Consider the following 27,668-nt stretch of genomic DNA (forward strand, 5'->3'; position numbering starts at 1 on the left):
ACCGCGCGGCTCGATGACGTCACAGGGCGTTTCCGCCCTGGCGGAAGCCTGCGGAGCGCATCCCAGGGGAGTGCTGGTCCCGGGTCCTCCCCTGCGGAGCCGGCTGTGAGCTGAGGGGTAGGAGGCGAGTTCGGGGATCACTGATCCTCTGTAGGCTCCTAGCGGCGTCTAGCCTTGGAACAGCTGCAAAAGCGGCGGGGCCTGGTGTTCTTCCCTTTCTTCCTTGCCACTCTTGAGCTGGCCCTCAAGATCCAGGGATCGGCAGGAGGTGACAGCTGGAGCTTGAGACCTAGCCGGGAGGCCGACGGGGTGGCTGGGTGCCGGGCCGAGTGGTGACAGCTGCTCTTCCTTCCCGCAGAGACCTGAGCCTTGGCGCTAGGATGGGAAACAGTGCCCTCCGCGCTCATGTGGAAACCGCGCAGAAAACTGGTGTCTTTCAGCTTAAGGACCGTGGGCTGACCGAGGTGAGACTGGGAGGGATCCGACCAAGGGAATTTAAAGGGAGAGGGACGGCGGGCGGTGAAGTTTATAGGTAAGGGATTCTCCGCGCTGAGAGCCCCTTTCTTCAGTTCCCCTCAGAGTTGCAGAAGCTGACAAGCAATCTCAGGACCATCGACTTGTCCAACAACAAGATCGAGAGTCTACCGCCTATGATTATAGGGAAGTTCACTCTGCTGAGGAGCCTGTCCTTGAACAACAACAAACTGAGTATGGCTTTTGCGCCTGGGAATTTTGCTAGTTATCAGCTGTTAAAGGGTGGTTTTTCTCTTGGAATAGAGTGTGGAGTACGATTATAATGTTATTAAACTGGTTTTCAAATAAATGTATCAGAATCTTAAAAAAAAAGAAGGGTGTTTTTTTTTTTTCTTACAAGCTGATTTTTGTTGTTATGAAACTGTTCAGGAGCTCAAGATGCAGAAGAATGTCAGAGTCCTTGAAGCTTTCTATCTTGTAATTACATCTATAAGCCTCCTCTCCTGGTGTAATGATTGGTAGGAGGTTAATTTGGACTTGAAAGGGACCATCTTTGGGGTGTAATGTAAGCAGAGCTAACTTTGCTGCTAATTTGGAAGGGCGGATGGGATGGGAAGGAGAAGGCCTTCCAAATCCCACAAAATTGCTGTGGGATTGTGCAGTGGCCCCTTCACAAAAGGAGCCTACTATACACATAATGCTTTCCTGAATTTTGATGGCACCCTCACCTTCTGAAGACTACGTTGGTAAAAATGCAATACTTAAAAATGGCACAACATGTGAAATGCCTATGTATATTAACAAGAGGCATAACAGACTGCCATATAGTTTTTATAAACTTCATCAAAGGTGTTTTTCAGCTGTATTGGATTCAGGTTTTTAAATTTTTCTTTGCCAGCTGTCCTTCCTGATGAGTTATGCAATCTGAAAAAACTAGAGACACTAAGCCTAAACAACAATCACTTGAGAGAGCTGCCATCTACTTTTGGGCAACTATCTGCCCTTAAGACCCTGAGCCTCTCTGGGAACCAGCTGAGAGCACTACCATCCCAACTTTGTAACCTACGGCACCTGGATGTAGTGGATCTCTCCAAGAACCAAATTCGGAGCATACCTGACACAGTGCAGGAGCTGCAGGTCATCGAACTCAACCTCAACCAGAACCAGGTCTAGAGCTTAAGGGTTTTTTTGTACAGCATGTATGTGGGTTTACAGTCTCCTGAATAAACAATTGTTCTCTAAACTGTAATCATGGAGAGGGGTATCAGAGGCTAGAAGAGAGGTATATTCTATGGGCTGGACTAATTTCAAAGCCCAAAGTGCCGTGAAGTTAGTTGAGACACTGAGTGTGTTTGTTGTGTAGGTGTTTTTTGGAGGGTAGGATGGGTAGCATGGTGAGGCAATTTCAAAAGTTAAACCTCTGTCTCACAAACCTTGAGTTCTTCAGATCATCCTCAAATATACCTCTAATCATCTAGCAAGGAGCTATGTCAGGAAGATAGAGTGGAAAAGAGGCTTAAACTCATATGTTCTCAGAGTTGGACATCAGAGTTCATTCAGTTGTCCTTTTGCTGACATCTTTGTCAAGTGTGTGTCCTGCTTTTGCGGAAAAACTGTCAGTGATAGGATTTTGGGGGATTGTTGTACAGCTTTAATTGCAGTATTTGAAATTTATTTCCATAAGTTCGGAAACTCTTTGGTTAACACATATCTGACTGGAGAAACAATCTTTGGTCTAGACATAAGGCACAAATGATGAAACACTGATCATAGTGAGACTGGGTAGTCTTTAGTTTTTCTAGTGTCTATGTTTCTATATCTGCAGAGTCCATTACAGTAGCCACTAGCCACATGGCCATTAAAATTCATTTAAATTAGACTTAAAAATTCAGTTCCTCGGTTGCACTAGCCATATTTCAAGTATGGCTCAATACAGCCTTATGTGGCTAGTGGCTACCATATTGGACAGCACAGATACAGAACATTCCACTAGTTGCAATAAGTTTTATTGGACAAAACTATTCTAGAATGTCCTGACCTTACATTATGATGAAATTCAGTCAGTCTTGGACGAGATTGGCTTTATCTTTTCCTTAAAGTGGATATTCTTGTATGTTCTTGAGCTTTTTGGAAAAAAACTCTGAATATTTGGGGAAAAATATTGGAAAAAACTTGTTAAGCAAATTGAGTGCTTGCTCCACATTCACCTATGCTGCCTTAAATCAATGGTTCTCAGGTTTTAGTGTGCATCAGAATAACCCAGAGAGCTGGTTAAGAGATCACTGGGCTCCACACTCATTGTTTCTGATTTTGTAGGTCTGGGGTAGGGTCTGAGAATTTGCAGTTTTAACAAGGTCCCAGGTGATGGTCTGAGATGATACCAGGCATAGTAAATATAACTAGGTGGCTTGGAGCATTTAAAGGGCAGAAGAGCTGAATGAATCAAAGATAACTGCTTGGTATTGAGCTCAAGAGCCTAAAACAAGAGTGGTGCTATTGGGAATGGGCATGCTGAGTGGGTTATGATGGTGAAACATCCAATGTGTTTTACTAAAAATCAGAGACATAGGAGTGGAATAAAGGTGGGCAGAAATGAATGTAGATAGATAGCTTAAAAGAAGTGATAGCTTTAAGAATGAATGAGGGCTTCCCTGGTGGCGCAGTGGTTGAGAGTCCGCCTGCCGATGCAGGGGACACGGGTTCGTGCCCCAGTCCGGGAAGATCCCACATGCCGCGGAGTGGCTGGGCCTGTGAGCCATGGCCGCTGAGCCTGCGTGTCCGGAGCCTGTTCTCCGCAACGGGAGAGGCCACAACAGTGAGAGGCCCGCGTACCGCAAAAAAAAAGAAAAAAAAAAAAAGAATGAATGAGCTTTCTAGGAGAAAGTTTAGAAAGATTGAATATTATGTGAGCCATGGCCGCTGAGCCTGCGTGTCCGGAGCCTGTTCTCCGCAACGGGAGAGGCCACAACAGTGAGAGGCCCGCGTACCGCAAAAAAAAAAAAGAAAAAAAAAAGAATGAATGAGCTTTCTAGGAGAAAGTTTAGAAAGATTGAATATTAAGTATTAGGGACTGCTGCTTGAAAAATGTCCATACAAACAAGAAGGGAAGCCAAAAATCAGGAATAATTCAAAAGATAGGAAGAAAAACACAGCACTTAGGTACAAGAAGTGGGAGTTTCAAGAAAGGGATAGCACAGTCAAATGCAACAGGGAATGAGGGCAACGAATCCTTGACTTTGGCAGTAAAGTGGTTGGCATCTATGTACACATAAAAGATTGGCAGTAATTGTACCAAAATGTTTACAGTGGTGGATTACAGGTAACTTTTTTCTCTAACCTCGTATGATTCTCAAATTTTCTATAATGAACAGTGCTTTTATTATCAGAAAAATTTGTTTCCAAAAAGTCACTGGTGACCTTCAAAAAAGATTTGTTTTCTTCCCCCTCAAAAGTGTAGTAGTAACAGAAGCTGGATAACACAAGAGGCTTCTGGAGTGAGTGGGTAGTGAGAAAATGGAGGTGGTAGAAGAAAGAAGTAGGACAAATAGTCAAGTAAAGATTTTTTAATCTAGTAAAAAATAATCATTACAGTGCTTATACTTTTTCCTATTATCCCTTTTATAAATTGTTCAATAGATAGCTCAGATCTCAGTGAAGATATCTTGCTGTCCTCGCCTTAAAGTTCTTCGTTTGGAGGAGAATTGTCTTGAGCTCAGTATGCTTCCACAGAGCATCCTCAGTGATTCCCAGATCTGTCTGCTTGCTGTAGAAGGCAACCTTTTTGAAATAAAGAAACTTCGAGAACTGGAAGGCTATGATAAGGTATGTATTAGTGTACTTCTGAATTTCTAGTCACTGCTCCAGAGAAGAGAAAGGTGAAGTAACTCACATGAGTGTTTCTAGGTACAGGACGTATGTATAATCCGTTTATGTGAATAAGGATTTGTTCTCCATTTTGGAGGTGGGTTCTGAGAATCAGCCAAATGGTATTGTGCCAAGATGATATTTTTCTCTAGACAGCTTATTGTAAAGCATCTTTTTGATAGGTGTCCTATTAAGATATAAAGGAAAGAAAAAAAAAACACCCCACAAAACCATGTGCTTTAAATTTTCATCTAGAATAGGTAGATTTTGTAGGAAATGAAGGACCATAAAAACCTAAAGGATGGGCTTCCCTGGTGGCGCAGTGGTTGAGAGTCCACCTGCTGATGCAGGGGACATGGCTTTGTGCCCTGGTCCAGGAAGATCCCACATGCCGCGGAGCGGCTGGGCCCTTGAGCCATGGCTGCTGGGCCTGCGTGTCCGGAGCCTGTGCTCCGCAACGGGAGAGGCCACAACAGTGAGAGGCCCACGTACCGGCGGGGGGAAGACTAAAGGAAAAAAAAATCATAAAATACCAAATAACCAATAAGTTAGTTATTTGCTCAGGGCAAAATAACACATGTATTCTTTCATGATTTTCAGTACATGGAGAGGTTCACAGCCACCAAGAAGAAGTTTGCATGATGTTCTCCAGGAGCATGTGAACCATACAGGACACTGACTTGGAACCTGTTGCAATCTGGCTGAATGAAAGGCTCCTGTTGTTGTCAAGGATATCTGCAGTGAGGAGATGATATTCCAGGAGGTTATATTTCACTCAATGATCTTTTTCCTTTCCAGGGCTCATCTCAAATAAGCTAAAGGGAATCAAACACAGGAACTCTTCCATTTTGAGTCATGGATAGGGCAAAGGACAATGTTGATCTTCAAAACCATCATTTGTTTGGCTTTGAGAAACCCAGTAGCTAGTTGCTATGTATACAGTGAGGGGATGCTGCCTGGTACCAGAATAGCTCCACACAACAGCTTGAAATTTCACGTGTCTCAATGTGCGAGCTTTCAGAAAATCAGTTGCCATTCCACCCTGTGTTGACACTTCATATTTTTATGAAATTCAAATAATTCATGAGAGGCTGCTATGAGAGGCTGCTAGGATTTATGATTTTACTCCAGTCCATTAGTTCAATTGCAATGTTTATACTTGGAATTTAGGATGTACATAAATGTATAACTCGTGATTAAAAGTGTGCTTTGTCAGAGAAGCAACAACACAACACTAAAAGGTGTTCCCAAGGCTGCAGTAGCAATTTTTTTTTTTTTTACTATTGCAGGTGCCTTATTGATAGAGGGCTCTGAAGAGCTAAAACTGTATGCAAAACTTGTAAGATACAAGGGTTTTAATAATCAAGATTTTCCTGAAGCTTTGTCAGAAACAGTCTCTTATTTCTGGTCATCTTTTTGTATTTACAACTCTAATAATCAAATTAGCTATAAAAAAGCTACTGCTACAGTATTTTATAACAACTTATGTTTATCAAATTTATTCTCTGAATGAGAGAATATACTAAATAAAGATTTTTTAATAACTATGGCTGGAAGAAAGGTTAATCCTTTAAAGTAAGACGACAGGGGAACTTTAACCTGTAAATGGCCCTTTGTTTGAAAGTAAACTGATAAGGAAGAAATGTTTTATGTTCTTGTTCAGGTTGCAAGAGTACTGAAATGCCTTCATGTGACTGATAAACATTTTGTGGTACTGGAAACCATGCTTATTAAGAGAAAGTGAAGCTATAAAAGTAGATTTTTTCAGACTGTTACTGGCATGAACATTTAGAAAGCTACAACTCTGCTGTTTTCTGATGTTTTGTCTTAGCCAAGGGGCTGTCATTTACCATGTATTGTTAGTTCTCATTTTACAAACCTAGTTTAACCATTACGTCAAGAGATCACAAGAGCCTAGTGTTTAATATGAGGAAAGTCTCTCTGACCTTAAATCTGGTCTAGGGGTTCTCTTTTTCCCATGTTATTCTCTGTTTCTCAACTGGGGAGGGATGGGGGTGCTAGTTTACATTACCAACTGAGTTTTGTTTTTTATAAACTTTGTTTAATGCTTAATCTTATGGATCTGCTGAACATTTCTCTATTTTATCAGTACTTATCTAATAAATCAGAACTTATAAATTAAATAACTTAAATGTCCCAAGACATTTATTAATGGGAGTTTAAAAAATCCCTACCCTTATGAGAATCCCGTTATGATCGCTAACTTTCACAACTTGGACCCAGCCTTGTTTCCAGATACCCTCTCTTCACTCTCATTCACTTGCCCAGTCTTAACCAGGTTATTCTGCTCCTTAAACCCACAGTGCAACGTCTCTCTCCTTTAACTGTCTTTACATTGTTTGCTCAGTCAGAATGCCCTCTCTTACTAACACACTCCTTTTCTATGTCTAAGCCCCTTCCTGAGAAGTCCAAGCCGAATTAACTGCTCCATCTGTTACAGTAGCATTTCTCACATTCTGTATTCATCTGCCTCTTGCTAGACTGAGCTACTTGAGGGCAGGGATTAAGTAAAGTAATATGCCCAAAGATATAGTACACAAGTATTTAGACTTAAATATGAGCTAATAAAGTGGGTTGACTTGAGGTCTGGAGACTGAGATTCTAAATCACCTACCTTCTTTTAGAGCTTGGTTAGAAGTCAGTGTAGTATACTGAGTAAGAACATGGGCCTTGGAGTCAGAAAGATCCTGATTTGAATCCAAAGTCTATCATTTACTAGATTTATGAATTTAAGCAACTTACTCTCATCCATAATATGGGGAAACACCTCCTACCTCTCATGTATGTTATGAAGATACATAAAAGCATTTAGAATAGTGCCTATGACAGAGTAAGCACTCAATAAATGGTGCTATTTATTTCACCTGTAAAACATTAAAATAGAATTTAGCCAAGTTGTACAGAAATGGAAGGCTTGGAGCAAACACTACATTAGGATGAAAAACAAGTGAGTAGAGAATAAGGAACCTGACTATCAATCTGAGAACTATAAGTATGCTTAGGAATGTAACTGGGATAACTTAGGATTTTAGTAAGAGAGTAACCTAAAGAATAGCGTTTAAAGAAACTAATTCTAAGAGCAATTGAGTATAGGATGTCTGGGAAGTAAAAGGTTAAGTTAAGGGGAGATTCCTAATCCATACATGACATGAAAAGATCTAGAGTTGAAATGTGGTAAACAAAGGATGAATTAGAACTGTGAAAGAAGAAAAAAACAGGCACAACTATAGGGGATAAAGATCACTGTCATTATAAGACCAGAAACCTGAAGAGGGAGCTTATCGTTAAAAAAAAAAATTAAGTTCGGTGGAGAATAATGTTTAACTCCTTAATTGTAGGTCAGTTTTATGCTCAAGGTCACAAAACTAGTAAATGATTGAACCAAAACTTGAACACAGTTGGTCAGACTCCAGGGCTTGTGCTAACCACCTCAGTTACTACCTTTCAAAAGTAATAGAAACAAGTTTCCAGACAGTGTCACAGGAGAAGACTTTTAAGTCAACAGCTTCTATTTCTAGTGTATTATGAGCCTAAGTTATAGGTCCTCATTCCTCTTTTCTCAGTAGCAGAAGCTTTGAAAAAGTATGTAATGTGGGATCCATGGATGGGCTTTCAAGACCCATTTATGCATGATTCACGTGTGTGTGTTTGTGTGTCTATTTCTCTGGAGAGATAGGCTGTGTTGTCTTTCATCAAATTCACAAAGAGATCCTTGACCCAAAAAGAGCTCCACTCTAGAGAGAATAGCAGCTATCATTTAATAAGCTCTTACGTTTGCTGGGCACTGCTCTAAGTGCTTTACATGCATTACCACATTAAGTCTTCGCAGCAACTCTATGAGGTAGGAATCATTAATCCCACTTTACGCACAAGGAAACTAAGGCACAGAAATGGTTTTATAGTCACTCAGCCAGCAAGTGGCAGAGCTAGAGTGTAAATCCAGACAATATGGTGCCTTAGCTCACACTTCTAACCAATTATACTGTTGGAACAGCATACTGGTATCTTCAGAACTATTTCCTTTAGCCATAATAGTGTTAAAAAAATTTTTTTAACGCTTTTAGGAAGGATATTTAAGTATAGAACAGCCCCCAGTGTTTTATACCTTCTTATTGTACACACACATTTACTACCACCTACCAAACTACTCCTTTTTGGCATGTGGCATTTCTATTACTGAGGGCCTAATTAAATCTCACTATAAATATTTTCCTTTTCAGCTTTTGAAAGTTCCCATGTTAACTCTATCTCCTCCAGTTAAATGCATTGCAGTTTTCACTCATAAACACTTTCAGTCGCTAGTGTATTTAAGCTCAAATGAATAAAAGACTAGTAATGATTAAAATGAACCTCATGACAAATCATAGTAGGGAAAAGTCCTATATTTCCAATAAAAATGGGAAAGGTGCTAATAAAGTCAGCTGTTTGTTGGAGTGCCTTTTGATTTATGGATCTTTGCTCTATTCAGTTTGTCACATAAGAGCTGACAAAATTATTGCTTTCCACCCCACAAAAAGTACTCACAGAAGCACATCACTTATTTGAAAAAAGTTCCATTAGTTAGTTACAAAATTTAATTTTAAGGATCAAACAGTGGTTATTGGTCAAACCAATCGACATTAATAGCTTTGAAGTGTGCAGAAGCTAGTTTTTAAATAAAGGTGACAAATACCAATTAGATTCTTATAACACTGTTCAGGATCTAAGCAAATGTGATTCTGGAAGTTGAATCCAAAAAGCTAATAGAATCATAGTGCAATCATCAATAAGTAAACCAAAGACATAATTTTCTAAATCATTTTTAAACAGAATAAATTCTAGTTTTTAAAAAAGTTTAAAGCTACATAAAACTCAAAGCAATCTAACTATTTTCTACCTGAGATCAAAACAAGTTTCTTTTTTCCTATCTAAACAATTCTTGGCATTGAGGTAAATCTGAATTCACGTGATATACTTTGTCAAACTTTTCCAAAAAATTTTAAGCCCTGCTGTAGAGAGAAATTCTCATATTATATATACATATTTACATATTTTTTCTTCAAAGACTAATGACAAATTTATGAGGTTAATAGGCCTATAATGGGACCATGATACTATTAATAATATGAAAATAAAAAGCCATTCATTTATACCATGTGTTCCTATATGGTGCAATATGAAATGGGATCATAGAATCTATGTACATAGGTGAACCACCAAGAGTTCAGAAATTAAGCTCACTTTAAGAAAACTCATTCTGTTTTTTGAAGCAGAGGTTGCAAAGTTGTGATGTATAACAAAAATATTGTGTATACAGGCTCCAAAACCAAGCATTGGCCTAAACTGGCAAAAACTGCAACTTAAACAGAAATTAAACCCAACTAGATCTTCACTGTGGTTATGCAACTTCTGGCTTTAGGGTCTGCAGGTTTTACTGATGTAACAACCTCTTATCTCTTGCCTCTCCTTGTGCCTGCCCCTACTGCCCCCAGCCTTTTACATGGCTGTCTTTGGCAATGCTTCCAAAGTTTCAAAGCAGAAGAACTTGCTAAGTAAATGGAGAGAATGAAAAATAGCATTATATATGATGTATGAAAACCAACCTAAGAGTATGGACTGAGAAAGAAAGTACTAGAAGGAAAACTAAGCCGCAGTCTACCCTCAAGGGAAAAAGAGAAAATAAAAGAATAGGGGGGCTGTTACTCCTAGATCTTCTTCCACATCATCTCCCGATTGAAGCGTGTGGAACCAAAATTTCAAACTCTGGAAAGGTAATGACTTTGAAGGAGGAGCTAGGGAAGTGAATAAATGATAAAGAAGTAGAGCAGTAGCTTTAGCTGTCAATGAGTTTCTTTGCTCTGGCGTTGGCATTGTCAATACGATCTTTGTTGGTGTCAGCCTGGAAAAAAGAAAAATATACCAGCATTACTTCACAAGGTAAGCTGCTCTAATAAACGTTAAATTTCATGTACTTAGAGTAAGTGACACAATGAGAAAATTCAGGAAATAGTCCAAGCCACATTATAAAACTCATTTTGGGCAAGAAGTGACAGAGTATCAAATTCATTTGGAAAAACCTGGGTGTATAAACATGACAAAGATATAACAGAAGAACTTGCCAGTATTTCATGAGTTCTATAACATTTTTTTTCATAGTTTAACATGTCTGAAACTAGGATGCATCTTATAATCAATGGCATGTAGATGCAGTGAAAATATAATGCTCTTCTCTGCTATAGATCTGGACCTTGTGGGAGTCCCCTGAACTGAATCATACAATCTCATCTGGAGCTACCCTAGATCTCACCCAGAGACTGAAATAACCTACCCCAAGATCTGTGGAACAGATGTATCACCAACCACATCAATATGTAAATTAAAATGATGGGTAATATGTAGCCTAAACCCACATAACAGCATTGAAAACATCTTATGAACCATTGTTTGCCTCAATGAAATCCATCATAAGTGATTCAACAGAAAGCCAAGCTGAAAAACTTACCCCAACCTTTAAAGTATACTGAGATTTTCATGAAGTAACAATAAATAAGAACCGCTTTTAGATGTGACACAACCAAACAACACAATTTCAGTATATTTTATATCATATGAAGTAAAAAATAGCAACCACACTTTTTTGTTACTCTTGTTTTTGTGTGTCCACCCCATGAGAACCATTCTGCAGAACTGATTTTTACCTACTGACTCATGAGATGAAGATTCAGGAACTTACTAATTTGTTATTAGTTAACAAAATAAAATCCCAAAAGCTAACTCGCTCTTTCAGGGGAAAAACAAAAACAAACAAACAAACCCTGACAGCTCACAAAAAGGTGACAGGAGATTGTGAGCTTCATGTGTGAAATTTTAAATAAAACCACTTGGTCCCAAGGTCTTGGTTTCAAAATGAACCAATTGAGTAAGAGATAGGAGGACTTGACTATTGTTTTTCAATGTGTTAGAACTCATCAAAACTGAAAGGCCTGTGAGGACAGGATCTTATCCCTATTGCTCTCCCCCAGAGTATCTAGCACAGATGTCTATTACTAAACACTATACCGGATGTCTCATTTTCCTGTGGCACTAAAAAGCTCTTACCTTTTCTGTGATCCGTTCTATTTGTCGATTTTGAGCCTCAATCTCATTGCCTATGTCCAGGGCCATGTTTTTTAGATTTCCTAGGATACTGCCCACTTGAGTCAGGTTCTCTTCCATTTCATCTTCCCTGGCATCATTTGTTATACTATCACAAAAAGATAGTTAATTCAGTACTTTTGGGTGAATTAGAAATGGAGTCAGTCTGGATTTAGTTTTTATAAAAATAAGTAACCAGAATGACCTCAGCAAGTGTTAGACCCAACAGATGCAGGTTACCATTCTTGGGAAACATTCCATAGTAAAAATGGAAAGACTAATCCAAGAGAGCACAACATCTTAAAGCCATTTAAGATTAAGAAATAACTTTAGGATCATGGTTTTTCAAAGTGTAATTCCCAGCATAACCTGGGAACTTGTTAGACATGCAAATATGCTAATTCTCACACTCCGCTCCAGATCTCCTGAATCAGAGACTGGAAGGGTCCCAAGCGATCTGTGTTTTAATAAACCTCCCAGGTGATTCTGATGCATGCTTAGGTCTAAAGAACTACTGCTCTAAAATAAGGGTGGCAAAATCCTGGCCCAAAGCCAAATCTGGCCTGCCTTCTGAATTTATAAATAAGGTTTTATTTGAACACAGCCATGCTCATTTGTTTATATATTGTTTATGGCTGCTTTTACCCTACAACAGATTTGAGCAGTTGAGTAGTTGTGACTAAGACTGTATGGCCTGTAAAGTCTGAAATATTTACTATCTGACCCTTTACAGATATCCTTATAGGGATTTGGTCGACTCCTACTCTAGATGATACATTTTAAAACACATCTTCTTATTTACAGAAGTAAAACATGATTGCTTGAATAATTTGGAAAGTACTTTACAAAGAAAAGTTAATCCATCCTTGAATGTCAACAATACCAGTCACCATTTTGTCAGAAGGCAAATATTAAAATGGAATAAGGGACTTCGCTGGTGGTCCAGTGGTTAAGACTCCCCGCTTCCACTGCAGGAGGCACGGGTTCGATCCCTGGTCGGGGAACTAAGATCCCACACACCCCCACATGCTGTGTGGCCAAAAAAAATTAAAAAAACATCCAAAAAAAAAAAAGGAATAAATGCTATTTCTAATTAATAAGTTGGGGTTCATGCATAATTACACCCAGTCTCCAGAGAGAGCCATTCATTTAGGAAAAGAATAAAAATATCGGGAAGAGCTGGCATACCGTTTAATGTATCCGCCGCTGGCTGCTCCTGTGGTTGCTTGCTGAGGCTGACCATTTGTCACTCGGCCTGGCTGCTTAGATACTACATTGCTAGGAGAGTTGTCTCCACCATCTCTCCATGTTGCCTTATAGACTTTACTAGACTCAAAGTTCTTTGTCCTATGTAAGAGTCAGGAGTGTAGAGAGATACCAAAAAGCAGGAGAGGGAGAAATGACATTATTAGTGCTTGTTACCTTAGGGATGCCCTAGCACCCTTAGAATAAAAGCTACATGCAGCTAGATCTAGATTATCTACACTATGCTCCATCACAATCTGGCATAGGAAAAAGATGAACTGTGTAAGCCCACTGACATTAAAAACATTTTTTTAAAGGTTAAACTACTTCCACCAAATCTTCACTGAGCAGTTAGCAAGTACCAAAATGTAATTATTTGATTTTTCAGGTTCTCCTAGCCTCTGACACTCTCCAGAAAAGAGGTTAATGGACACTAGGAAAAAAATTCCTTAGGAAAGGTGCTCTGGGATGCCTTAATGGTTCCTTGGAAGCATCTCAGATGTTGATGAGGGATGGAAGAGAAAGAAGGCTGAGTGGGCAGTACTTAGACCTCAGTTGCTCACTTACTTAAACTGTAGTAGTTTCAGCTGATCTGTTTTTTAAAGTTAGAATTGTGCATTAAATTTTTTAAAAAAGGTTTCTTCGGGGGGTGGTGGTGATGTGATGAATTGGGAGATTGGGATTGACATATACATATATACATATATATATACATATATACACTAATATGTATAAAATGGATAACTAATAAGAACCTGCTGTATAAAAAAATAAAAATTTTAAAAAGTTATTATAAAAAAATTTTTTTTAAGAAAGGTTTCTTAAGAAACAAACATCATGAAGGAAAGGCAATGAATGAGTTCCTTGGCTACAATGGTACCAGTTACAAATCCTTTGGTTTAGGACTTTTTCATTTAAGAGTTTACTGTTCCACATTAAAAAAAAAAAAAAGATCCTAAATCCAAGCCTCTTAAAAATGGAAGCATATGTTTAGATTAACTGACATAGCTAAAAATCAGCCAAAGCCAGAATTCTACCGTGGGATTTGAACTGGTATAAATGGCAAGAAAAAGAACCTAGTAAAATGACTTTTAAGTGGCTATTACAAAAAACACAAATAAAACTTTTTCTTACTGATTATTTGGCTAGGTAAAGTTTCCACTCTCACAATTTTAGTTTTTGCTTTTCTATAAACAAAAACAAAGTAGTATATGGCTATAACATTGGTTTCTGATTTATTCCACATGATACATTAATGAGGAAGTTTTGAAATCACAAAAGCAAAGGAGAGATTTTAGGAAAGCAGTGGCTCCTTTCTTAATAGGATCCTGTGAGGATTCATGTTTGGCAAACCTAGAATTGGATCTTAGACCTTAATCATCAATGCCACAGAAAGGGTCCTATATGTTTAATTAATCAATCTATTTAGTTATTAATAAGCCATGTTAAATCCTTGCTGGAACAAGGTGGGATACACATTATTTAGTACTACTTTTTTTTTTTGGTTGCATCGGGTCTTAGTTGCGACACACAGGATCTTCGTTGAGGCATGCGGGAGCTTTCCTTGCAGTGCGCGGGCTTCTCTCTAGTTGTGGAGTGCAGGTTTTCTCTTCTCTAGTTGTGGAGCGCAGGCTCCAGGGCATGTGGGCTCTGTAGTTGTGGCGCTCAGGTTCCAGAGTGTGTGGGCTCTGTAGTTTGCAGCACACGGGTTCTCTAGTTGAGGCACACGAGCTCAGTAGTTGTGATGTGCACTTAATTGCCCTGTGGCATGTGGGATCTTAGTTCCCTGACCAGGGATCGAACCCACATACCCTGCATTGGAAGGCAGATTCTTTACCACTGGACCACCAGGGAAGTCCCCGATATACACATTATTTAAATGAATATTTATAAATAATTTGTTTAGTAAAAAACCCATTTACATGTATTCTTTGTTAATAAGATGGGTCTCAGGCAAAATTCTGAAGCAGAGTAATAGCAACCAAGCAAAATAAACAACATATAAGTTTATCAGAAAGTTAACCACAAATATTAATAGAAGTAATATAAGTGAGGCTTTTATCAGGATGTTAGACTGTAAAACAGGTCAAAGATTGAGGGCTGGAATTCTAATGTCACTAAATAATAAGACACTGTGCTTCTGAGAGTCTTAGCACAGAAGCACTGGGTTGGGACAGACCTGTAGGCTCTTGGTCTAGCAAGGGGTATACACATGCTCCAACCTCCTCAACCTTAAGAAGTAATATTTGAAATTCCTTCAACTTCTGAGAATTCTTCCTTCAATTAGATATAAGGGGCATAAGATGCAAACAAATTGTTTTAACATGATATTGTGAATGAGGTTCAATTAAAGTATAGTTTATAAATAAAGAATCAGACTGGTTATCAAACCCTTCTCCCTTTAAGAGTACTGGATCTTTGATGTTCTTACAATATCAAGGGGAAAAGGTACAAAAAGCTGACTTGAATTGTCACATTTATTTTCAAATGGATTGGGGAAAAAAACTCTGCACTTCTTTTTCATGCAGTTTTTTTTTTTTTGCCATACGCGGGCCTCTCACTGTTGTGGCCTCTCCCGTTGCGGAGCACAGGCTCCGGATGCGCAGGCTCAGCAGCCATGGCTCACGGGCCCAGCCGCTCTGCGGCATGTGGGATCTTCCTGGACCGGGGCACGAACCCGTGTCCCCTGCATCGGCAGGCGGACTCTCAACCACTGCGCCACCAGGGAAGCCCTTTCATGCAGTTTTGACATGCTCTGCATGTTTATAAAGCAGTGATTTTTACATGCTGTTGATTTCATATCTTCATCCTTGTGATAGTTCCATGTCTCTTTCAGCACCTCTACTCCAGGTAATAATGCCTTCTGCTTGCTCAAGGTCCTGCCACATGCTGCTACCCTGGAGCTTCTCCCACTGAGTTGTAAAACCCTTAAAGACAACTGTTTTTGAGGGCATTGTCAGGCCGCTGAGTTATCTAATAAAAACAACAATGGTTTTAATCTAATTTGTCTTCCTTCAAAGGGTCTTAAGTACTTTAAAAGGTAGTATTTCCTAAACTTGACTGAGCACCAAAGTGACCTGGATGATTCTGAATACACAGATGTGTATTTCAGGCTACATTCTGAAAATTCTACTTCAATTTTTGTCAGATGGAGCCTGGGAATCTTCTGTTGTAACTATGATTTTATTTAAATTCAATAGATCATTTAGCTGCCCAACCAGGGAAGAGAAACACTGTTCTAAGAGACTTCCAATCTGTTGTAGAAGGAATATTTTAGATTACTATGGTAGTACACCTTAGTATTACTATATATTGGGACACTGAGGAATTAATCTGGAGGAAGTGAATGTATACACAAGGTTCTTTTTTAAGCCACAAGATTTAGAGTAAATTGACTTGAATCCCAATCCTAGACCTGTCATTTCAGTAGCTACAGAACCTTATGCAAACTTCCATCTCTGAGCATCTTTTCCTTATATGTAAAACTAAGATGATAACAGTACTTAATAAGTCACAGGGCTGTTGATAATAGATGTAAAATTGTTCTGTAAAGCATTAGACACATTTTTTTTTTTTTTTTTTTTTGTGGTACGCAGGCCTCTCACTGTTGTGGCCTCTCCCGTTGTGGAGCACAGGCTCCGAACGCGTAGGCTCTGCAGCCATGGCTCATGTGCCCAGCCGCTCCGTGGCATGTGGGACCTTCCTGGACCGGGGCACGAACCCGTGTCCCCTGCATCGGCAGGCGGACTCTCAACCACTGCGCCACCAAGGAAGCCCAGACAAATATTTTTGTTCTTTGGTTTCAACTCAACCTGATCCTTAGTTAAAAGTTCATGTCTTTAATTGCACAGATTACCAATTGGCATGTTTATTCTTATAGCCCATTAACATTCCCTAGCTTTGAGATCTACAAGCAGCTGAATATAGTTGGAATATAGCTATATAAAAAGGCATCTAGGCCAGGGTTGTTTCTGGTCTACAGTAAGAAAGAAATGGTTCTGATTTGCAACAGAACTCTTCTGCATAACAAAATTAACAGCCCCTCTGGGAAGAAATTAGATTTCATAATAAAATGCTTAAGCAAATTTGCGGTAGATTTTAATGCAATTAAGAACTCCATCTAGAAAGTTAGATTTACCCCTGACTGTCAGTTTTGAAGAGTTTAATAATCTTTACTACATTTTTTCAGATAAATATCACATTCAAAAATGGCATGTTTGAAATAAGAATTTGAAATATCCCTTGAGAAGCTGCTATAAATATAGAAAACAAGTATCAGGATATGAACACAGTAACTTTAACAATTTCTTTTTTGAGTTTTGCTTGTCAACATTAGTACTAACTGAATAAAATAGCAAAAAGAAAGCCCAAGTGGGGGGGGGGAGAGAGAGAGAGAGAGAGAGAGAGAGAGAGAGAGAGAGAGAGAGAGAGAGAGAGGTGATCAGGTTACAGGAAAGAAGAAAAACAAGGGCAAGAGAGAGAGAGAGAGAGAGAGAGAGAGAGAGGTGATCAGGTTACAGGAAAGAAGAAAAACAAGGGCAAGAAACAAAGGGTAGAAATCAAACAATTTTCTAACATTTAACCATGGTATTTGTAGTCCCCATAAAGATCCAAAATTAAGGAGTCAAACATTATAATAAACAGTAGGCTGACTAGAGGGTTAACTTCCATAAAAAAATTAAGATTAGTTAGCTTTGCATTAATTCAATACGAAACCACAGCAAGCTAACACATGACATAATAGGTATTATGGAACAGATGATAATATATATAAAGAGGGTAAACCCTTATTTTAAAAAAGGAGATAACTAGATATGGCAACATTTTAAATTTATATCCCACCTTGTTCCAAATGGCATTTAAGATGACTTACATTGGCAATTAATTCCTCAATTTGGTAGTGGCCTAAATCATGGGGAATCCAAAATCATTAGAAGCAATACTTCAATAGAGGAAATATTGATTCTGGAACCAGAAAGGAGTAGGAAAACTTAACAGAAGAAAGGAAGCTGAAATCAAAGTCTATGTATTTAGCCTGAATTCCCTTACCTTTGATCAGAACTAGAATGCAGCAATTCTCTACAAAGATCAACCTATATAAAACTTCTTAGGAATCTTTAGGGGTGTTTTTACTTTTATAATCTTAAGTGTTTTTTGGCAAAAACTTAGTATCAGAGCCATTAGTCAAAGGGTGGTATTATAAATTAAGATCCTTTTGTCAATCCATCTTCTGGCAGACAGCACTCATCAAGAACAAATTCACTTTACATTACACACCACAGCACAGCTTTTAAGAGTCTCTACCATTCACAAAATCCATGCACATGCACAGAAAAGCCATTTGAAGCATCACCTTTAGATAGCAGGTTAACAGCCCAAATTGCGCCACAAGACTGCATCTTAAAGTTCCCTTTGATCAGTTACTGAGCTCAGCTTCTGATGTTAAATCTTCATTTTTAGTAAGCATATTAGAAAGGAAGAGATTAGGTGAGAGAATGAAATGCAGATAACAGTGAATGCCAATAAAACAGAACAGAAACAGGTTTAGTTTTCAAAGCATAATGCATTTAAATTCCTGCCTGGTTTCATAGAAACAACCAACATCTGAGAATCTAGATAAAAAGAAAAACATGAAAACTATTTAAACCAGAGCATACTTTGTTTTTCCTAAGAATGTCTGAATGATGATATTCTGTCCTACAATTATGAAAATTAACATGAAGAGAAGGCAAATACTTTGTATCTCCAGTGAGTAGGATGGAGGAAGCACTCAAATGGTCACTAAAATACAGTAATTCAATATTTATTTTAACTAATCAGAGTTGAATATTTACATTTTAATATGACATAAGATTCAATAGTATAAAACCTGTAGTACCAATTTTCAGCTTCTCTAGTAAGTGGTCCAGAAATACCAACCTGTCTTCAAACTACGTGCCAATATGTTTGACATTTTAAGCACAGAATGAAGAGAGGCAGGTTAAGACAGAGGAATACTTTGTCTGACAATGGTTAAACTGGGACATCAGGCAGTTTACTATTCTGAGACTTCCCATTTTAAACCTGCCTCTTTTTAAACTCATTAGTTAGAATTACAACTTATCAAAGTTACTGACAAAGGGACTTCCCTTGAGGTCCAGTGGTTAGGACTGCCGGGGGCCTGGGTTTGATCTCTGGTAGGGAACTAAGATCCCTCAAGCAGTGTGACACCGCCAAAACAACAAAACAAAACAAAAAAACCCCAAACTTACTGACAAAGATATAGGATTTTTAATAAGGATCTGTTCTATTTTGCTTTTAGGATTCAAATAGTAGCAAGCTAAAAGAATGACATTTATTCACAATTTTAAAGTTTAATCCTGGTAGTCTGTTCTCAAATTCTAGTAGTCCTTTAAAAAGAATTAGCTAAAATTAAAATTCACTTCTAATATAGGGTTCTGTTAAGTGAAGCTATTTCCATGTCTTATTAGAAAAAGATCTGCTGATATGGCTTTAATGAATACTACTAAAAAAAGAAATCTCAAAGAACAAATCTACTCAAGACATTTTCTATATAGTAATACATCTAACAAAAGCAACAACAAAAAGGTTCATTCTTTTCTTGCCAGTCAAGCAATGTAGCATACAGTTAAAAACTAGGGCTCTGCCTGGTTTTGAATCTCAGCTCTTCCACTAGTTAGTGTAGTCTCCTTATGCCTCTGTTTCCCCATATGTAAAATGGTGATAATAAGAGGAACTATCTCATATTAAGGGTATTGTAAGGATTAAATTTAAAGTGCTCAGGATAGTAAGAGCCTAAATTAATATACAGGCTCACAACTCTCAGGCAAACCTTTGGATGTGAGACATTTTGAGCAGTACCACACAATCACATACATCAATATTTCTGCAGTGAAACAGATTAACATTTATGCTAAGTGTAATAAAGACTATTCAATAGCTTCAGTTCAGGTATCTTGTAGCCTAATTAATAAGTTTGGCACTACATTCTGAAAAAAACAAACCTCTGGCTTTCAGAGTTTTTTAGATTTCTAAATGGCAGATAAGAGACTGTGGACCTGAGTTGTTATTACTAGCACCAGAATTAGTACTAGCTTTATACAGAAGACTAAAATACCGTCTCTGCCTTTGAGAAGCTCATGTTATGGCTATTTATATGATAAGCCTAACTGAAACACAGATAAGCAGATTAAGCTTAGAAAGATCACGCCCCTGGCAGGAATGAAAATAGATAAAGCTGAGGACAAGAGACACCATAGAGGGCAAGGACACAATGGTGTAAAGGAGAGATGGATGGAAGGGAGGCAATTAAAATAGGAATCTTTAAAGTGAAACACTACTCTCTCCTCTTCAGAGAACAAGTGTTCTGTTATAGGAGCCCCTTGAATCCAACTGTTAAGAAGTGCTTTCTTCTCTTGACCCACTAGGAAAGGGCTCTGCTGAGGTTAGAGGCTGACGACGGACTGCTTCAGGACCATACTCTACCTTCTCTCTCAGACTGTCCAAGAAAATCCTGCCTATGCTTGTCTGGGTACACAAAGAAAAATAAAATTAATACTTATGTAGCTCCATTTCCCACTTTTTATGATATCAGACCACCTTATTCACTGCTCTTCCTACTCATCAGAGATAATTTGCTCTAGGTTCTAGGGAGGACTTCCTCTTCCTTGCTCTTCTCTTAATATGTATCTCAATGAAGTTCATTTACTTTTTCCCCTGAACTCTTCCAAGAGGGTACATAGAACATAGGAGAAAAGTGCAAGTAAGTTTGCAAAACATAGTTAAAAAAAGAGTTTAGATTAAAAAAAATCTGTGCATTTCTAACTTGTTTGCTGAAAGTAATCTGCTAAACCCTGATTCGCAGGTCACAGTTATTAAAATATGCACTTTTGGAGAGTCAACCAAGGTCTAAACAGGTCAACAGACTTGTCTTTCTTAGCTTCTTATGCCCAAAACAAAAGTTGACCAACAAGTAATTTAACTCTATTTTCTCCAGTAGAAATGGCACAGAGAATGTTGTCACATGAAACACTTATCTGAAAGCATGACAGAGCAAAACCTCCTGCATTCCTAACTCCTTTGAGGAGTAAAAAAATGCTGAGAGTCTGTAAACCTTCGTATCTCATTTTGGTTTACCAGACCAGCTGAGACAACTGGATGGAAGCAGTAATGCTTACAAAGCTCTTTAAAAATGAATACTCTCAGCAGAAAGGATAGTCACTCAATCTCCAGACAATGTCATTTCAGCCAAAGGTAAAGTTCAAAGTTGCTTTGTTAATGACTCCTCATCTTTGTCTGAATACATGTACTTTTGTCAACACCATGGAGTTTGTTTTACCCAAGATTAAGTAGAGAATTTAAATGTTAATAATAAAGTCACTAAAAAGAATGAATTCCTTTCTGTCAACTATAATCTCATACACTATACACAAATAATTTGAAGACTTTTCATCTCCTCGTTTACTAGAGGCTTCAAATCTTCAGTCTTCTTTGATGTTTCCTTCTTCATGTTTGATATATAATCAGTTGAGTTCAAGTGAATTTTTTTGACTTACATTTTTCTCTCTAATCTTGATGATAAAGTTATACCCCACAGGTCTAGTTTACAAAAGGTTCCTAACTAGTCTCTTGGTGTGCGGTTATATACTCCACTCCAATCAATCAACCCCTTAGGCTGGCATTCAAAGTTCCTCTATTGCCTACTTATGTATTATTTTCCACTTCTCATCTATATGAATTATGTAGTACAGTTAAGTCAAACTCCTCTGTAATCTTTATTTAAATTAAATCTTCCACAGGAAATGTCTTCCCACTTCTTTCATGTCCATCCAGAGCTTTCTAGTCATTCAGAGCCCAACTCAAGTCCTATCTCTCCTATAAGATGGTCTCCAAACCAACCTTTATCAGTTCTATACCTTTAGCCTCAGTTGATATCACATGATCTAGCACTAGATTTATATAGTTCTTACTTTTTGCTATTCTCTCTCATATAGCCAACCACATGGTAAGTCTTTTGAAGCCAGGATCCAAGTCCTATATTCCCTTGACCATCCCTCATGTGCCTACCACAGAACATATATTTTGTTAATTCTCCTTATTTGAAAGGAAAAGACACTAATTCTATCCTGCTCTGTATTACCCAGATGTATATTTCCTAACCTTTTCTTGTATTATTAAAAAATGAAATTGGGACTTGATCGAAAGATTGATCAAATTTAAGCGATGGTTTGCAGTGAACATGCCCATTTATACAAAAAGTTTGATCTGACTGAAGGAGAAACAGCTTCAGTTGATCTAACAAAGTTCCTTATTTAGGCCCTGTCATACTTATTGGGCGGTGGGGAGGGGTGTGCTCTCACTTTAGATTTATTTGAAAAAGGTCTTGATTTATCAACTCACCTATTACAGGGGCATACACAAAGGCCACAGCACTTGTTTAGTTCTGTTAAAGTCTTCTCTGCTTCTCTCATGTCTTTGTTTATTTGGTCCATGCCTTCTTCTACGCGTTTTAGTTGTTCTAAGAATAAGTTGTGGAAGTTACATTTTGTGTTACATTCACGGTGCCAACCAGAAAACGCCATTATGATGGAACAGCAAAAACTTTAACCTCGAATCCACCAATAACCCATCACAGTGACTGTATCAGGGCCAGATAGTACTACAGAATGTCCAGAATGAAAATAGTCTTTCACATACTGATCCTGGGGCACCTGTTGGCCTCTGACTGTGGAAAGATTTGTTCTAAAGAAATTTGTATAATAGGACCATGTGAGGATTGGTTTAGAGATCACTTCTGCAACCAAATTAAGTGTACTTTGACTAGACCAGATCCCCAGCATTTCTATTATTGGATAGGCTTAAAACCTGAAGGCTGTCATAAGATTAATAAAAACTAGACCAGATTGCTCAGGGCCAAATCAAACAGAATGTTTCCAAGCCTGCCTGAATCTGACCTATTTAAGGACTTAACTTGATTTCTGAAAATGATGCAAAAATATCATAATGTCTAGTTCATGTATGACCAATACACACAATAAGCCCTGCTACATAATAAATACTTGGTATACAATGGGGTATTGTGGCCCCCACCTCAAATAGGCAACAAACATGATATAATTCAAATAGCAGAAAAGAAGTAAAATATCACTCTTATCTTACAAAGGGAAGGTACTCCCAAAGGCTTAATTAATTTTATACACGGCTGATTTGAAAAGGCTTTCTGGCATCCTAAATCAAATCAAGAATTTCTGCCAGTGACTGCAACTCACCCCCTTGTTCATCCAGCGTAGTGATAGTCTTGATTCCTGCATCCTGAGACTAAAAGAAGGGGAAAACGCTGAGAGCACAGCAAAATAAAAACAAAACAGAAACAGAACCTACAAAGTCTGAAAAACAGCAAGAGAGAATCATTAGAAACTTAAGTTTCTCAGAGGACTAGAGCTACAGAGGAAACTAATCTCCCCAAACCAACACACTTTAACATATTAACCCCCCAAAATAAGTCGCAGACTCATGGTGAATTGTCTTCCTTGTCATATTCCAATACTATCAATTAGAAAAACAAAGAAGGCCCATTACTGCATGGTTTGACAATTTCAGCAATTGCTGGTTTCAAATAATAAAGCTTACTGATACAATACCCTTCTGATTCTTAACAGTAATTCCAGCCTGTGCTATCAGAATCCCTTCTATACAGTTACTATACTTAACTTGATGATTAAACACTTTCTTACCTCAATGGCTAAACCCAGGATTCTCCTTGTACTTTCCAGAGACTAGGAAAAAGCACAGAGTTTCAGCATTCTACAACAATCCCCCGCCTCCCCGCCCAAAATCTGAACACAGGCCATATTCATAATGGTACTCTATTTTTAAAGATTGCCAGCCCATCCACGTCTCCCTTTAAAACAAAAAAAGAAAGCTTATAACTATAATTTTGGTTATTTTCTTCCTACCGGATGGTCCTTAAGAGAAAATCTGGAAGGTGAAGTTAATGGGATTTATAAAAAATTTAATATAAGCAGAAATCTAGGTATATTACACAGATATTAGAAAATTCTGTTAAAATTAAATGTCAGAATTCCTCAGATCTAGAATATCTCTGTTGTAAGTAACTGTTCAGTAATGACTAAAAAAAAAAAAAATCATACAAATTGTTTTCACTTATTTAGCTTTTTGATGAATTGAAAAAATAAGGAGCTAGTAATGGTGCTTTAGAGCAAATGCATTCTTTGATATAAAGAGACTAGGAAGAAGCCAAAATGGTCTTCTAAGAAGGTCCTCTCATCCTTCCACTGTGAAAACTGAAAGAGAATTAATTACTTATTCCAAGTAAAACCTTTACCTCATCAGTAACCTGGTTAGCCCTCAGCTGAATTTCTTCTGCTGACAGATTATCCATGATGAATTAAAACTTGATACGTGGAGAAACTGAAATGTGGATATTCTGTAAGAATAAGGACACAAAAAACAAGTTTGTTTGAGCAAAGAGTGTATATTTATGGAATTTAGGATACTTGGAAAACACGGTAAAATAGCCTATCTTTATCCCTATCTATTTATCTGTCTATCTATCTATCTACCTATCTATCTATATTTCAGAATGCCTTCTATCTATATTTTAAGGCTGAGAGATGGCAAGTAAATGCTTAAATGCTAGTTATTACCAGAGGTGAAACTAAAACTCAGGTTTCAGGACTTCCAGTGAAGCACTGTTTCTAATAGGAAAGTGGTCCTTCTACTTTGAGAAGGAAGGCATTACTAGAAGACAAGCTTCAAGAAACTGTTAAAATGAATTCCTGGTTGTACAATGTTCTTTGTACATTGTCTGAATATGGAAAAGCAATAAGGTGAAGAAGTTGAAGTTAGGTAGTGTTGCATTAGTAAAGTAACAAATTCAAAGTCCTGTGCCTGCAAAGCACAGGAAACATTCTAAAAATGTGCCAGTTGTCCAGGCTACTCATTGGAAAAAATGAAATACTTTCATTCTTAACAAGAAAAGGATAATGCTAATACAGAGAGCTCAGAAAAGACCTAGTTTTTATTAAGAGTAGACTCTCCCTTTCCAATTACTGTATGGTCTGTTATTTTAGTGAAGTCCCTAAGAAACTGTATAATTTTTCTTCTATACTTAGTAACTCATAGTAACTCAGGAAGTGATCTCACAGACATTCAAACTGAAACATAAAACTTTTAATAGGTGAAGATTCCAAGAGTCCTGCCCTCTAATATTAACAGCGATACACTGTTGTATAGTATTCTTCTTTGAGGAGTCATGTGGAGTAATAAGCACTGTGTGACTTACCTAGGTTGTTTTCTTTTTATTACATTTGCTAGCTTCGTTATTAAAAATTTGAAAACCAATTTTACCAAAGCCCTTTGTCAGTGACACATATAAAAGTGTGGTTCACATTATGGATTTATCCCCAGGGGACATGTGGCAATGTCTGGAGAATTTTTTGATTGCCAGGAGTTGGGGGGGGTAAGGAGGAGTAATGTTACTGGCATCTAGTTGGTAGAGGCCAGGGATACTGCTAAACCTCCTATAATGCTCCTTGGGACAGTCCCACAACAAGAATTATCTGGCCCAAAATGTCAAAGTGCTCAGGTTGAGAAATCCTGCCATGGAGTACACTCACTGACGAGCAGGGAACTTTGTTAACTTCTTAGTACTGAACACTTGGAGGGAAAGGATTTTATTATATCTTTGTACCTCTAACACCTAACAGGATCTGACAGTTCGTACCCCAGTAAATGTGTGCTGAATGAACAAATAAGTAGAAAAACAAGATGTAAGCTCATTTAAGTGGATCTTAGAAACAAAGCTACATGTAATAGTAGCACAAAGCCTTCAAATAAACACTAGAACCACAAACCAAAAATTGCCATTATATACAGATCTTTTTAGTCACATCCGTAGCTAACCAACACTTTTATTAGAACCATCTAAACAAAAAGCGACAATATCCCATTCCTAGGACAGGAAGGCATTACATTTAGAGCCTTGTTTATAATTCTACTGTCATTACTAACCATTTCAGGATTTAATTAAGATTTTGAGCCTTGATTAAAGACATTAATGCTCATAAAACTACTGTTATTAAAATTATTAAATTGCCAAAAGTTGCAAATTTAATCTCATAGCTTGTATGCCATAGTAGGACTGTGGCTCTGCCAAAAGGTTCATATACTAAGATATATAATCAAGACATAAAGGTCTCTCCTAAATTAAGAACTGATCATTCATTAGATATAAGCATAAACAGAACCACATGCTTTATTACCTTGCTAATTGTTTATGAGACTTTAGCTTTTATCACACATATGATTATGCTACAGTTTCTCTTCTGTCAATCTTTCATAGTTGTAATTATAAAAAGAAAAGGAAGTTGCTTTGTACCCTCCCACCGTTTTTGTATGCTTTTCCTTTCTATAATATCCCCATCTGCTTGCCCAGGCAGTCTCTTGCTATCCCACACAAGGTACCTTTCAAAGCCTGTCCTTCCTAGGCAGTATGCTCCAAAGTTATCTATCCCTCTCACGTGAAACTCCTAAATGCTCCACAGAGCAGAAAGTGTTAAGAAAAGCAATACACACTAATCAGTTAGTATCTGGAAATGACATCCCGATTAGGTTTTCCGATATAGTATACTATGGGTAGGAAGATATTTTGGGAGTAAGGAAGCTCAGATCTCTCAAATTGTATAATTTTGTAATTCTACTTCTAGAAGTGATTCTTGCCAATTACAAGTCAATATTTGTTATTCTCCTAGTAAATATGAGCAAAACTCCATGTAGGTTCAAAGAGAGGCTTGAATGTAAAACTGACCTCTGTCAAACTTAAAGATTCCAAGAGTCCTTGCCTTTAATTATCAAAAAGGCAGATTAAAAAAAAAAAAAGGCAGATATAGCTGGGAAGCAGATGTGAAGAGTTACTCCTGGCATAGCAGTGGTGCCATCTTTTAGGACACACCTTTTAAGTAAACTCAAAGTGCTGCCTAGTACTTCTTTTTTTCCCTCCCTGAGCAGATGACACACAAAACAAGAAACAGACTTCTGTAAAGTTCTCACATGTTTGGCATGCTGATATCAGGACAGAGCTGCCTAAGACTTCTCTACTCAGGATTTTTTAGGATGTTGAGCACATTATTATAGTAAATGGGAGTAAGTGAGACAAAGCAGAATTGTAAGGCGAAGGCCAAAGAGAGAAAAAGAATAATACTCCCTAGGCTCTTTTAGCCTTTACTAAACTGCTCAGAAGTGTCAGGCAGGGTGCAAGCTAGAACTAGCTATATAGCTTTACTCGTATTTATTATCTCCAGAAGTTTTTCTCATGGAGTCAGGAAAGGCTATCCAGAATGGTAGAGTAAAGAGAATTAGAGAAGGGGGAGGGGAAGGAAAAATGAAACATCACTTGACACCAAGATCCCATTAAACTTACTTTTCTTAGGTATAACCCAACAGATTAAATATCTGTATCATTTTCCCAATGCTCCTGGGAACTTATGCTATATGTGTGCCTTTGAGATGTAAATGCAAGATTTTTCTCAGTGCCTTTACACCCTATCTCCCTTACTATGGTTCATTTGGGCTTACTAGCAGACTCCTAGTTGTCTTTCTTAATTTCTTTTCTATTATAAACCCTGGGGGGAGAGGGGAGGAAGAAATGCTCACTGAGCATGTACTATGTATCATATAACCATCTAAGTTATTTATATATGTCATTATGTCTGTTATACCACTTTATAGGTGGGGAAACTAAGGCTCAGTTTAAGTAAGTAATTTGCCCAAGGTGACTGAGTAAAGAGCAGATTTATTATTCAAGGCTGGATCAACTCTGAAACCAAGGCTAGCTCATGGTCTGGTAAATAGTCTTACTGTTGGATGTACCACCCCTTAATAAGATATGAAAACTGTTGAATATAAGAATATAGGCTAAGCACTCTGCCTGA

The 27,668-nt window shown here is 38.0% G+C and overlaps 2 protein-coding genes across 5 annotated transcripts in view; one reads left to right on the top strand and one right to left on the bottom strand.

Annotated features, from left to right (window-relative positions):
- The first annotated feature begins 34 nt into the window (after positions 1-34).
- On the top strand, positions 35-5,885 carry LRRC57 (leucine rich repeat containing 57). 2 transcript variants are annotated; one of them, XM_007460126.1, is made up of 6 exons: positions 35-124; positions 359-464; positions 570-708; positions 1,373-1,641; positions 4,111-4,296; positions 4,939-5,885. In XM_007460126.1, the coding sequence occupies exons 2-6, from the start codon at positions 381-383 to the stop codon at positions 4,978-4,980; spliced, it is 720 nt and encodes a 239-aa protein (XP_007460188.1). In that variant the 5' UTR covers positions 35-124; positions 359-380; the 3' UTR covers positions 4,981-5,885. The 2 variants fall into 2 exon arrangements, with proteins under 2 accessions (XP_007460188.1, XP_007460187.1); XM_007460125.1 differs by having other exon boundaries at positions 69-268; positions 4,939-5,877.
- A 2,918-nt stretch (positions 5,886-8,803) lies between these two features.
- The window catches only part of SNAP23 (synaptosome associated protein 23), a 35,005-nt gene continuing 16,140 nt past the window's right edge, over positions 8,804-27,668 (bottom strand). The window contains exons 2-8 of one of the 3 annotated variants that reach the window (XM_007460127.1): positions 24,062-24,163; positions 23,451-23,492; positions 22,986-23,034; positions 22,117-22,234; positions 12,661-12,819; positions 11,437-11,581; positions 8,804-10,237 (exon numbers count right to left, since the gene is read on the bottom strand). In XM_007460127.1, coding sequence (XP_007460189.1) covers positions 10,172-10,237; positions 11,437-11,581; positions 12,661-12,819; positions 22,117-22,234; positions 22,986-23,034; positions 23,451-23,492; positions 24,062-24,118 — 636 coding nt within the window. In that variant the 5' untranslated portion in view covers positions 24,119-24,163 and the 3' untranslated portion in view covers positions 8,804-10,171. Of the gene's footprint in view, positions 10,238-11,436; positions 11,582-12,660; positions 12,820-22,116; positions 22,235-22,985; positions 23,035-23,450; positions 23,493-24,061; positions 24,164-27,668 lie in introns of those variants that run through there. The other 2 variants (XM_007460128.1, XM_007460129.1) reach the window with 2 other exon arrangements.

This window comes from Lipotes vexillifer, unplaced genomic scaffold (genome assembly GCF_000442215.2).
Source record: "Lipotes vexillifer unplaced genomic scaffold, Lipotes_vexillifer_v1.1 scaffold408, whole genome shotgun sequence".
Lineage (NCBI taxonomy): Eukaryota > Metazoa > Chordata > Mammalia > Artiodactyla > Lipotidae > Lipotes > Lipotes vexillifer.